The sequence below is a fragment of the Chrysochloris asiatica genome, unplaced genomic scaffold, assembly GCF_000296735.1.
Source record: "Chrysochloris asiatica unplaced genomic scaffold, ChrAsi1.0 scaffold00066, whole genome shotgun sequence".
In the NCBI taxonomy this organism is placed as follows: Eukaryota; Metazoa; Chordata; class Mammalia; order Afrosoricida; family Chrysochloridae; genus Chrysochloris; species Chrysochloris asiatica.
In genome coordinates this window covers 872,049-885,125 of record NW_006408584.1, presented here as the reverse complement: position 1 = coordinate 885,125, position 13,077 = coordinate 872,049, and the positions used below count along the sequence as shown (strand labels likewise).

At 37.4% G+C, this 13,077-nt stretch overlaps 1 protein-coding gene across 5 annotated transcripts in view; it reads right to left on the bottom strand.

The window, feature by feature from the left end:
• Positions 1-12,857, bottom strand: part of HPGD (hydroxyprostaglandin dehydrogenase 15-(NAD)) — a 47,296-nt gene extending 34,439 nt beyond the window's left edge. For 2 of the 5 annotated variants that reach the window (XM_006864511.1, XM_006864513.1), the window contains exons 1-3: positions 12,582-12,700; positions 12,173-12,296; positions 5,813-5,919 (exon numbers count right to left, since the gene is read on the bottom strand). In XM_006864511.1, the coding sequence (XP_006864573.1) occupies positions 5,813-5,919; positions 12,173-12,296; positions 12,582-12,674 (324 nt within the window). In that variant the 5' untranslated portion in view covers positions 12,675-12,700. Of the gene's footprint in view, positions 1-5,812; positions 5,920-12,172; positions 12,297-12,581 lie in introns of all 5 variants that reach the window. The other 3 variants (XM_006864515.1, XM_006864514.1, XM_006864512.1) reach the window with 3 other exon arrangements.
• Positions 12,858-13,077: the final 220 nt, after the last annotated feature.

Here is a 13,077-nt window from a genome sequence, read left to right as displayed (position 1 = left end):
GAAGCCAGGATGGCCAAACTTCGTCTCTCATACTTTGGACATATTGTCAGGAGGGACCAGTCACTGGAGAAGGATATCCTGTTTGGTAAGATGGAGGGTCAGAGAAAAAGAGGAAGACCCCCAACAAGATGGATTGGTCAAATGGCATCATCAATGGACTCAAGTGTGGCACCAGTAGTGTGGTTGGCCCAGAATCAGGCAGTGTTTCATTTTGCTGTGCATAAGGTTGCTATGAGTTTGTACCAACTTGATGGTACCTAACAACATCAAGAAACTTGAATTTGGTTTCTTGGTGCTGTAGGATCAGCACTGTATTTCAACTATGAGGTCAGCAGTTCAAACCTATCAGCTGCTCCTCAGAAACCCTATATATAATGTCAGTATGAGTCAGAACCAACTTGAAGTCACTTAACAACAACAACAATCTTGAATTTATTTGATATGGATTTTCTATCCAAAGTCTTCTTTATATTCCCAAAATAATTAGATGCCACCCTGTTAATAGAGCATACAGTATTCTTCCTCTAGTATTGGTTAGTTATATCACCCCATTAGGTTTAAAAGGAGCCATCACAAAAGCAGGAATAGCTCACTACAGGATCATCAAGAAAGAAGAGTCATGAACAGGGTGTGAAACTCCCTACCTGAAAAAGCAATGGCAGCAAAGGTGGTAGCATGGAGAGCCAGAGCAGCTTCGGGCTTCCTGGCCCATGGACCTAGTAAAGTTGAGTGCCTAGGAAGCACTGGTAGCGTAGTGGTTTTCTGCTCCCGTAAAGATTTGCAGCCTTGGAAATTCTATGAAGCATCGCTATGAGTCAGAACTGACTCCATGGCACCTAACCACCATCATTAACCTAGGAAACTGGCTTGCAGAATGGGCCTTTTGGGCATTTACTGACTGGCTAAAGGAGCTTTGTAACACTGTCCTGGCAAGACAGAGGCTGAGGTATCACATGGCTGAGAGATTGAAGACAAGAGTGAGGCATGCCTACAGTACAGCAGAGAAGAGGCATTTCTGACTGGAGTACTGCAAGCCTCCTAAGTTGCTTCTGATCTTGAATTGTACCCTGTTCACTTCCCTAATAAACCACATAATCATGAGTATTGTCTATGAGTTCTGTGTGGCCATTGCAATGGGTTATTGAACGCAGATATGAAGTAGAGGATGTTGTGGGAGGAATGATTGGTTCAGAATAGGGTTAAAAAAAAAAAGATTTAGAGTGGAGGCATGTCTAACCTTGCTTCATAGGAATCAACCTTGGGAAGCCAGAAGAAGTCAGAAATGGCCTCCATGCAGTTTTTCAAATGTTATTGATCCCTGGAGTTTAGCAAAGGAGTAACCTATATCGGCACAGACCAGAGAAAAATAAAGGCAGGCTAACTTCAAGGAGGAAAGATCCAGGAGAGTTAGTTGCAGCAGGGTGTCACCATAAAATGTCCCTGGTCTTTCAAAATTTCATCCCTGCAAATGTAGATACTTTCTGTCTTGAAGCAAGTGCTTATTCACCTAAGGTATAATAAGTATATACCCTGTCACCTGGATGAAAGAGGTAATTCAAATTTTATTACTTCACTGTTTTCACTTTCAAAATTCTTTATTTATAATCAATCCACAGTATTTCTCAGAAAAAAAGACAATTATTTTTCTGTTGTGAATGCATTACTATAGAAATGTTACATCCTACTACTCATGTTCCATAAAATTTTTAGATATTACTGAAGGAACTATTAAAAATAACATTGTTTTTAAGTGCCATTGAGTAGGTTTCGACTTATAGCACGCTTCTATAGGGCTTAGAAGGTGCGACTGGTGAATTTTCCAGTGCCATTTTTGCTGTTGTTGTTGTTATGGGCCGTGGAGTTGGTTCTAACTCATAGCAACCCTGTACAGGGTTTCTGAGGCTGTAAATCTTTACGGGAGCAGAAAGCCTCATCTTTCTCCAGCGGAACAGCTGGTAGTTTCGAACTGCTGACCTTGCAGTTCACAGCCTGATTCATAACCACTATGCTACCAGAGCTCCTTATAGTGCCATTAGGAAGGCTAAAAGGAGAAAGCGACTATGTGTGCAAATTTGTGCTTTTTCACCAGGATTTCTTGAATTAAATTTTTTCTTATCAGTTTATATGGTTTTAGAGAGTTGACAAAACATATTATTAAAAATTTCTGCAACTCCTAGTTAGTTGATTCCTTAATATTTTTTTTTCTGTTGTTTTGTCAGGTAAACATAATTAAATATAAAACCAAAAACCAAATCCACTACCTTCAATTTTCTACTCATAGCAACTCTGTAGAGCAGAGTAGAACTGCTCCATAGGGTTTCTGAGCCTGTAAATCATTATTGCAGCATACAGCCTCCTCTTTAACCTGTGAACAGCTGGTGAGTTTGAACTGCTGACATTCTAGTTCAAAGTTTAACACTTAACCCAATATGTCACCAGGGACCCATGTATTTAAGTATATTGTTGTTAAGAGCCATCACGTTGGTTCTGACTCACAGTAACCCTGTGAGTTACTGAGGAGCAGCTGCTGGATTTGAACCACTGACCTTGCAGTGAGCAGTCCAGTACTTAGCCTATGATGCCACACCAGGACTTCATATTTATAAAATGCACAATTTTCCTACCAGCAGAACAAAATCAAATGCATCCAACTCAATTAGGAAAAAGAATGAAAAAAAGAACAAAACTAAAAAGAAAACCTAGTAAAAAAAAAATATATGAACTAAGATATGGTGCTGTGGGTTAATGCGCTGGACTGCAAAGTCAGTTTGGTCCTCAAATTCAGCAATTCAAGCTTGCCAGCCTCTCCTCGGAAACCCTATACAGGGTTGCGGGGGGGGGGGGGGGAGGCGGGCAGAATTGACTCGGAGCACTTTAACAACAACAAGGTGAATTAAATAAGTCCTGCTAAAAGAGTAAAAATAATTATGTGACTTTAAGTCACATATGAAAAGCAGATGTTCTCAGACATGAGTTTAAAAAATGAGGTCATATAATAAAGATACTGTCAAGAAAAATACATATTTCAAAACAATGGAATGGAAAAATATATATGTAGGTAATTATGAGCCAAAAGAAAATCATGGGGTGGTAATTTTATATATATAAATATTAAATGCATTAAAAGTTTCACAGGCATAAGATAAATATACAACTATTAAAAATAAACCAAAAGATTATCGGCATTTATGCTCCAAATATTATGGATTTAGAATTAATCAGATAGGTAAACACATTTATAATTTTCATTGAAGATATGAATACATTCTGTTCAGAAACTGATACTTGAAGGAGATAAAAGTCATCGACAGTATAACTGACATCCAAATCTGATAGGAAAATTATAAGGAAAAATACACTAACTAATGTCATTCAAAAGCACATATGCAAGACACTAAATTAGATATCACTTAACCAAATTCAATGGAGGACTAAATATTAATATACTATGATAAATTAAGATTTAGCTAAGAAATTGAAGTATGGTGTTTACAGTCAGAAACTATTTCACTTTATTTCACATTGCAAGACTAAATGAGAATAAAATCATAAAAGTTTCTCAACTCAAGAAAAGCAGCTATCAGGTTCAACATCTACTTTGACAGAGTGTTTTGAAAATAAAGAAGTGAACTGGATAAAGAACATCTATCAAAATCACATGACAAAATTAATATAAAAGCTATGACATTATCTCTTTATATCTGGGCACAAGAACAAGTAATTCTTTTTATGATCATAAATCTATACATGAGATTTTGGCATACTCAATGAGAGGAGAAAAATAACTCAGAAGATTTGAAGCAAATAAATGAAACAGTCATTATTTGCAGGTGATATGATCACTTAGAAAAATCAAAGAATATCAACAGGACAAGATAACTGAATAAAAATGAAGTTTCAGTAAGCTATCTCAATACCAGACCAATGTAAAAACTTCAATAATACCTTAGAAAATATAATAGAAAGAAAAAATACATTTTACTGGAAGAGAAACTACAAAGTGTCTAGGAACAATCCTCATTAAAAAATACAGAAGTTTTTTTAAGGAGAAAAAAATATGTTCTAAAAAATGATATTTAAAGAAGGCATAACAAAATGAGTAAATTTAATTTAACATGGTACTGACATCAGGTCTCTCCAAAGTAATGTGTGTGTGTGTATTTCAATTTAAATAATATATTTCTAACTATAATCCTGTAGGAGAAAGATGAGACTTTTTAATTTTGTAAAGATTAACAGCATTGGAAACCGTATATAGAGTCACTATCAGTTGAAACCATCTTGATGGCATACAGGTACCACCAATCATAAACCTAGAATGATTTTAAATGAAGCTTGGCAGATTTTAAGTGATCTTGAAATATAATGACTTAAGAACACAAGAGAAATTTTAGGAAGATCTGTGAAGAAAGTGTCTATGACTTAAAATTACACATTTCACTCTCAAGTAAGGGATTTCAGACATCTGTCAAGTGTGAACAGCAACTTTGTACCAAAGGGGAACTTTGGCTCTTTTGTGGGGTAGCCTAATTCTTATTTCTATCACTAAATTATATTATAGAAACTGACTACTGATGGGAATTTTAATTCAAGACAAGTAACTATTGACTAAATACTATCATTAAGATACTGTGTTGATGACTGAGAAAACAAATCCAGGCTCCAGTATTTAAGGAGTCTGTAATCTTCTATGAGGATATCATGAAGTGAGAGGCCCCTCCCTCTCTGTTTGTACACACACAGTGCCAGCTTGTACTTACACATTGTGCTTTGCAAGACTAGAAAGAGTGACACATGCTTGCTTTGCAAGACTAGAAAGAGTGACCTTACCAAGGGCAGGGTAACCCCAGACACAGCAAGCTTCTGACGTTTCACTTTTGGCTAAGGTTTCAGATTTACTAAACTCCATCGCTTCTGTCAAGTGTGCTTATACAATGTGATAAACTTGTCATATAATGGATAAAAGAAAAAACCTTATACCTTGAGTCTATCTTTTTTAATGTAAATATAAGCTAAATAATCATCAAACCTTGTTGAAATTCCACACACACACACACACACACACACACACAGAGATTTGTAGAAAGTACAGGTATAGGGACACTTCCAGGAAAAAAAAAATATTAATAATTATGAAGTCCAATAGTTACTTAAACTTTCTTTTCCTGTTATTCTTACCATTTAATTAACATTTATTTCTTAAATAAAAAGGTTAAGTCATGGGTCCACAAACTTTTTAAACTAAAGTCCAGGTAATAAATATTTAAGATATTGTGTGCTGTAGGGTCTCTCTGCCAACTGTTTTAATATTGCTGTCTTTATAGCCTGAAAACTGTCATGGACATACATAAATGAAGGATTGCGGTTCTCTTCCAATAACGCTTGATAGACACTAACGTTTGAATATCATATGGCTGAATGTATGGTTCATACTGTTGTAGACTTTTTTTGACCATTAAATAAGTAAATATCGTTTTTACCTTGTAAGTCATACAAAATTGGTGGCAAGACAATGCAGTATCTGTGCTATAGTTTGCCAATCCCTAAATTAGGCAGTGAAATATGTTTTCTAATAGTTACATTTAATGTTCTGAGATAGTTCTATTTTAATATTTTAAAGTGTGTGATAGCTTCCTATTTATAAATAGGAATTAAAAAAATTTTTTTTGTAAATTCTTTTTTTGTTTCCTATACTGAAGTTATTGTAGGCTGTTATTTTCTTTCTAGGGACATTTGTTCTATAAACATTTTGCAATTATAAAATCATTTTCTTAAATAATATTAGGTGAAAACCATGACTAACATAGCTTACCAGATTAATTTGCAGGGTTTTTTCCCAGTTTTTCTCATTATTCACTCCAGCATTATTGACCAAAATGTCCAGTCTTCCAAAGTGATCTACAACTTTTCTAAATGTATCTAATTATAAAGAAAAGAAAGACATATTGTACGTATTGTTTTACTTTACATACATACATAAGAATCACAGTTAATGTTATTAAATTATTTTTATCTGTCCTGGTGTGGCAAAGGTTTAGTATAAACACTGGACTGCTAACCACAAAGTCAGTGGTTCAAACCCACTAGCCATTCCTCGGAAACCCAATACAGGATTGCTATGAGTTGGAACTGACTCAACAGCACTAAACAACAGCCACCCTCATAGTGAAAATTACATTCATAGGTTGTAACTTAATGCCTTGCTTTTCCATCTGTGGCCTGCAGATTGGATCAGCAGTATCAGTCAGTATTTATTACATGGGAACCTGTTAGAAATTCATAATCTCTGACCACCACAGATTGAATAAATCTCCATCCGAATTTTAGGGATATCCTTAGGGGATCTGCAAGCACATTAAAGTTTTGGGTTGTTGCCCTGTAATCAGCTCACAGCGATCCTGTATAGTGAGGTTTCTGAGGCTGTGAATCTTTGTGGGAGTTGAAAGCCTCATCTGTCTCCCAAAGAATGACTGGTGGGCTTGAACCGCTAACCTTATCATTCACAGTCCAGTGCTTATTTTACAGAACCACCATGTTCTCTAAAGTTTTACAAGCCGTCTGAATTTTAGACTAAATTTAGACTGAATTTGGACTAAATTTTAGAGAGTCCTGCTGTCACACTCCGGGTTAATGTGCGGGGCTGCAAAGTTGTTTGAACTGCAAGGTTGGCGGTTCAAGCTCACCAGCTGCTCCATGGAAACCCTATACAGGGTCACTGTGGGTCTGAACTGACTTGACAACACTTAACAACAAGAACAAGCATGTTAAATAAGAGCTCTTTAATGTCCTTTTGGGTAGGATATTGGACCCCTGTGGTGTAGATTAAGGGCGACTCTTTTTAATTGTTGTTGTTAAGTGCCATCAAGTCAGTTCTGACTCATAGCAACTCTGTATAGGGTTTCTAGGGAGTGGCTGGTGGGTTTGAACTCCTGACTGCTAAATTGGATTTAGCAGTCCAGTGCTTATCCTACAACTCCACACCAAGACTCTGTTTTATTAAGCCATATCATATTCATAGTGTTATAATAACACAAGCATTCCTGTGTGCTCAGGTTCATTATCATTATTCACAGATTGTTTATAAGCACTGGACCACAAGGCCAGTTTGAACCACAGGGTTAGTGGTTCAAAATCACCAGCGGCTCCTCAGAAACCTTACATAGGTGTTCTATAAGTCAGACCTGATATAACAGCACTTAACAACAACAAATAAATAAGATTCGAGTCTACTTTTCATCCAGTTGATATTATTTGCTTACTGATAGACATTTGCATGTTTAATCTTTTATTCTTTTTCTTTCTCATCATTATTACTCATTTGAATAAAAATTATGTTTAACCATATGAAGTGTGTGTAATTCTGAAGGCATGAAAGGCAGCTCTTATGTCATCTAGCTGCTTTATCCTGTCTTTGCAAAACTTCCTTAGTCATTTCAATTTGTGTTTTACAACCTTGTTGTTGTTGTGTCGCAAATCATAGAAACCCTGTACAGGGTTTCTGAGGCTATAAATCTTTGTTGTTGTTGTTGTTAAGTGCTGTGGAGTCATTTCCTACCCATAGCAACCCTGTACAGGGTTTCCAAGGCTGTAAATCTTTACGGAAGCAGAACGCCTCATCTTTCTCCCACAGAGCGTCTGGTAGTTTTGAACTGCTGGCCTTAAGGTTCGCAGCCCTATTTGTAACCACTACACTACCAGAGCTCCTTTACAGGAGCAGAAAGACTCATCTTTCTCCAAAAATCAGCTAGTGGATTTGAATTGCTGACCTTTTGGTTGGCAACCCAATGCACAACCCACAATGCCACTAGTGTCCTTTTACCACCTTGTTGTTGTTTTTAAATTCATAATGAGTCTGTATAGGATTTCTATGACTTTACATCTTTATTTCTCCCATAGAGTGGCTGGAAGACCCAAACCATGGACCTTGCAGTTCACAGTCCAGTCCTTACTGTGTAGAGCTACCTTACTCCCTTTTTATCACAGTACTATTGTTGTTTTTAAAGCTGCTTTTCATAGAGAAAGAGTACATGGGTTCTGGTTGCCCAGTTTACAGACAATTCATACTTGTCCTTTAATGTTTGTACATTTGTCCTCCCTCTGAATTCACTAAACCATCCCTTCTTGGTGTTAGTGGTTTAGTGCTGTCAAGTCATTTCTGATTCATAGCAACCTTGTATAGACTTTCTAAGGCTGTAAGTCTTTACGGAAACAGAAAGCCTCATCTTTCTCCTGAAGAATGACTGGTAGACTTGAACTACTGACCTTTCGATTAGCAGCCTAGCACATAATCCATTGCACTACCAGGGTTCCAAGAACCAACCCCTACCCACAACAAATTCTTCATTACAATTACCTTCACCTAAAACTCGGCAGAACTTAACAACAATAACTGCAAGTGTAGCTTTTAAAATCATTAAAAAGACTTCCAGTCTTCTTGCAGTAACTTAACACACCAAACCTATTGTCATTAAATCAATTCCAATTCATAGAGACCTTACAGTACAGAATAAAACTGCCTGTAGGATTTTCTAAACTGCAAATCTTTATGGAAACAACTGCCACATTTTCCTCCTATAGAGTAGTTGGTAGGTTTGAACTGTTTATCTTCAGGTTAATAGCCATGTACTTTATCCACTATACTACCAGTGCTCCTTGTTGTACTAACCAAACCATATCCACCACCACTAAGTTGATTCTGACTCATAACAACTCTACCTAGGACAGAATATAATTGCTCCTAAGAGTTTCCATGACTGTAAGTGTGTACAAAGAAGGCAGCCTCATCTTTCTCCCAAGGAGTGCTTGGTGGGTTTGAACAGCTGACCTTGTGGTCAGCAGTCCAGTGCTTAGCCCACAGTGACACCAGGATATATTTCTTGCTCGAACCCCAAAGCTACTACTATCATGTAAATTCCAACTCATGGCAACCTTGTATAGTTTCCAAAGCTATAAATCTTAATGGGAGCAGAAAGCCTCATCTTTGTTCCAAAGAGTGGCTGGTAGGTTTGAACTGCTGTCCTTGAAGTTACCAGTCCAGTCTTACACTAAAGTAAGGCTAAATTAAAGCTGTATGTACTGTTCCAACTTACCTATAAATTCAACTTAAAAGACAGACTTAGGAACAGATTTCATTAGTACCCAGGGCTTGCCTGTAATTCTATTGATTTAAAATATTTTCCCTGGTATTTTGCCATTGATTTGGCTTCTGTTATTTGAGACTCTGTATAACAATTATGATTCTTCTTCCATATGACAGAAGTTTATTTCCGGATTCCCATTTCAACATATGTATTCCTTCCAAAAAGTAGATCAATATGCATTATTTTGATTGAAACAAAATACATCATAAAGCTATTAACCAGCACACATATTTAGGAAGGCATGAGTTAACCAGTTCCTAAATGAATAAGTGACTATGCAAAAATGGAAAAATAGCTAATTGGAAAAAGCAAAAAGCAATGTTTAGACTTTCAAACATGCACCTTTAAGTGCATTGTGACACAACAATATTAAACCTTTAATAATTGGAAACAATAACAACAATATTAAACCTTTCTTGATTTTTTTTAAAGCTTCTCCTAAAGAAATCAAATTGATTTAGGCAAAGAAAAAGATACTTAAATAGGAAAATGTATGGAATATTAAAATTATTTCTTGCATTCTACCTTGTTGTTGTTGTTAAGTGCCATTAAGTCAGTTCCAACTTATAGCGACCCTGTATAGGGTTTCTAAGGAGTGGCTAGTGAGCTTGAACCACTGACCTTGCATTTCAAATCAACTTTGCAGTCCAGCATATTAACCCACAGTGCCACACCAAGACTTCTCTATTCTTCGGAACACCATTACCAAATGTCATTCCTAGAAACTAAATGGCTAGATGTTGTTGTTGTGTGCAGTTGAGTTGATTCGGACTTCATAGCAACCTAGTATAAGGTTTTCAAGGAGCAGTTTGTGGGTTTGAACCACAAACTTTGTGGTTAGCAATCCAGAGCTTATTCTACAGAGAGATACCAGAACTAAATCTGAATTGTTAGATATGATTTTCCAATTGTTTTCTCTTTAATTTTCTTTCCTCATTCTGGTCTTCACTACATTCCTTATACTTTGCCCTAACCAGTGTATAATGTACTAGTTTATTCCTAACATACTGCTGTGTCTTGGAACGTACAGTCTGGCCCTCACCTTGATATTATGTACTATGGTAGTCTGTATATTTACCTAATCTCTCTGTGTTACAATTTGCTCATTTGTAAAAGAAACAATTTGTAGAGAGCCTCCAATAACTTTTTCACATCTGTATTTTTATTTCAGTGAAATGGCATCTGACTACATGTATAAACAGTTTTAAAAGTTGTATGCAGCGTTAAATCCCGAAATTGGGAGAAACAATGCCATGTTTTCCTTAGAAGCAAATAAATGCTGATGCCCAAGCATCATGTGGATTTCTCATGACCAACAAGTCTTCCCAGTCACGTATTATGTATCTAAGTTTCCTCTTCCACAATCACTTATCCTTAAGGAATGTGTTTATAGCCAAGGTACAAGTTTTAAACACAGGGAAGTAAAACAATTAAGGTTAAATGTCATTTGTGAAACTACATTACTGCAAACAGAAATTACTTTCAGATTATCTATACTGTTCTCTACTCCATCAACATGAATGTTGGGATTCGACATAACTCTATCCTCGATCCAGTATAATGTGCAACAACAAATCCTTTACCTGTAGCAAAATATGTTCTACTAGCACATTGTTTATAAATGTGTTCTCATAGTTGTAACCCATGTTATAGGTCTTTATTAGAATTTTCTAGGTTTTAATTGCCTAATTTTCTAAAATAATTTGCTTTAAGTTCACAAAAACACTCCCTTGTAACATACCAATCATTTTTTTATTCTTATAGAATATCTTAACGCTCTGAAAGAAATCCATGCCCCTATGGCCCTTTAATAACAGGGTTACTAGAATGGAGTTTTCTGACCCCTTGATTAAAAACAAGCTTAACAATTTACTCCAACTCTATGAATAAAACTCTGAAAATATAAAATTCCAAACACCAAACCGATTGCTAGCGAGTTGATTTCAACACATATTGACCCTGTAAGAACTGAATAGAACTGACTGTAGGGTTTCCAAAGTTGTAAACATATGGAAGCAGATGGCTACATTCCTCTCCTGCTCCTGGGTTCAAAATGCCAAACTTTTGGTTGGCAGCCCAGTGCTTTAATCATTGTACCATAAGAGCCATTTATATTATGAGAAATAGTTTGTATTTCTAATTTTTTTCCAGAAAAGAATTAATTTTTTTCATGCAAATCTATTGGACCTCTATATGAACTAATCTGTCCATTGTCTACAGCAATGTTGATGTTGTTAAGTGCCATTCAGTGGGAGTTCTGACTCATAGGAAGCCAGGATAGGGTTTCCTAGGAGTGGCTGGTGGGTTTGAACTGCTGATCTTGAAGTTAGCAGTCCAGTGCTTATCCTATAATGCCACACCAAGACTATCCTGGCCCTGATATGTCACATGTGGACTGATCTATTTTAAGTGAGGACATGGAAACAGGAAAGCCTTGAGGAAAATTTGATAGAGACTTTTCTTCCACAGTCTAACACTGCAGTACAATTATTATTATTATTATTATTATTATTAAAGTATCATCTCACAAGGGAGAAACCAGAGAAAACATCTGGTGAAAAGCATCTAGCATGTCATTAATGATGAACCTTAAATTTGTATTCTAAATTGTTTAAAAGAAAAACATTTATAGTTGATTGTCAGTATCGACTGTCTTGTAGCTTTCTGGAAAAAGTTGCTTTCCACAGTCCTTTTGCCTATTTTAACTCTCCAAGTTCAGCCTTCAGTCTCAATCATTTAATAATGACTGCAGCAGCACTGTCTTGGGATACACAAAAGAATTTTGATTACATTATGTGCTGCCAAATGACTAAAATAAAAGGATTTCTCAAGCATTCTTGGCTTTCCTTAGATTTTACGGCTATCAGGGTGTTAATAGGAAACGTAACAGTCCAACCTATGTTTTGAAGCTTAAATGTAAAGCTCTTCAACAGCTAGCCCAGCTGCCTGCCTGCACTCTGGCCCTGGTTGCTTTTGGATTGTTGCTTGCTCAGGGCATGTTGGGTGTTGATGGATTGATTCTCCTGTTTTACCTCTCAGTTGTTCCTGGTCAGCCACATCGCACTGAATGAACAGCGTTTTCTGAGGTTCAAACAGCTCTTCCAAAGCAGCTTTACACTTTACACCTGCTTCAAGATTCCAATCCACCAGCGCTACCTGTACACAAGAAGAAAGGTATCGAGGTGCTGCGCAGCTCGAGACAGACAGACAAAAGAATAAGTAAATACAGCGTGCCACTCTTGAACCTGAAATTAGGCAATTAAAGGTCGGATTCTCTCACAGCCACTTTGGAGATCTGCTTAAACGACGGAACATCAGCAACTTTTGGAAGTGGCAAGATCGGGACTTTGGGCCAACCCTCTAACCTCCTCAGGAGCTCTTCAGGTAGTGGGACGATACCCGGAGGGAGCAAAGTTTCTGTGGCCTTTCCCCTCCTCTTACCTTGGCGCCCTTGTGCAGCAGCGCTTCTGCAAAAGCTTTGCCTATACCTTGCGCAGCGCCGGTCACTAGCGCCACTTTGCCGTTCACGTGCATGGCGCGGCAGTTGCTCCGGAGGTGGGCGATCTCTGTATCTCTGAGTTGCTGGAGCTTTTATGGTCCCCTGCGCGCGCGCGTGCAGCTGGGCCTGGCGCTCTTCTGCGAGTGGGCGGGGATGAAACTGTCAAGGCAGACTGGAGTCAGGGAACCCACAACTGTGTCACCTGCCCCTGAACGCTCCGGGGCGCCACGCTTCCCAATCTTTGCTTCCCTATCTTCCACACCAGCTAAGTAGAAGCCTTCCTCTAACCTTGGTAAAAATGACCTGCGGCCAGATGACAGGGGGAAAAGCAGAAAGGAAATTATTTCTTAAAAAAAAAAAAGGCTTTCCTTTGGTTCCCTAAAGACCACCCGGATAAAAGGAAGACAAATGAGAAGCTTGGGAACTTGGATTCCTCCT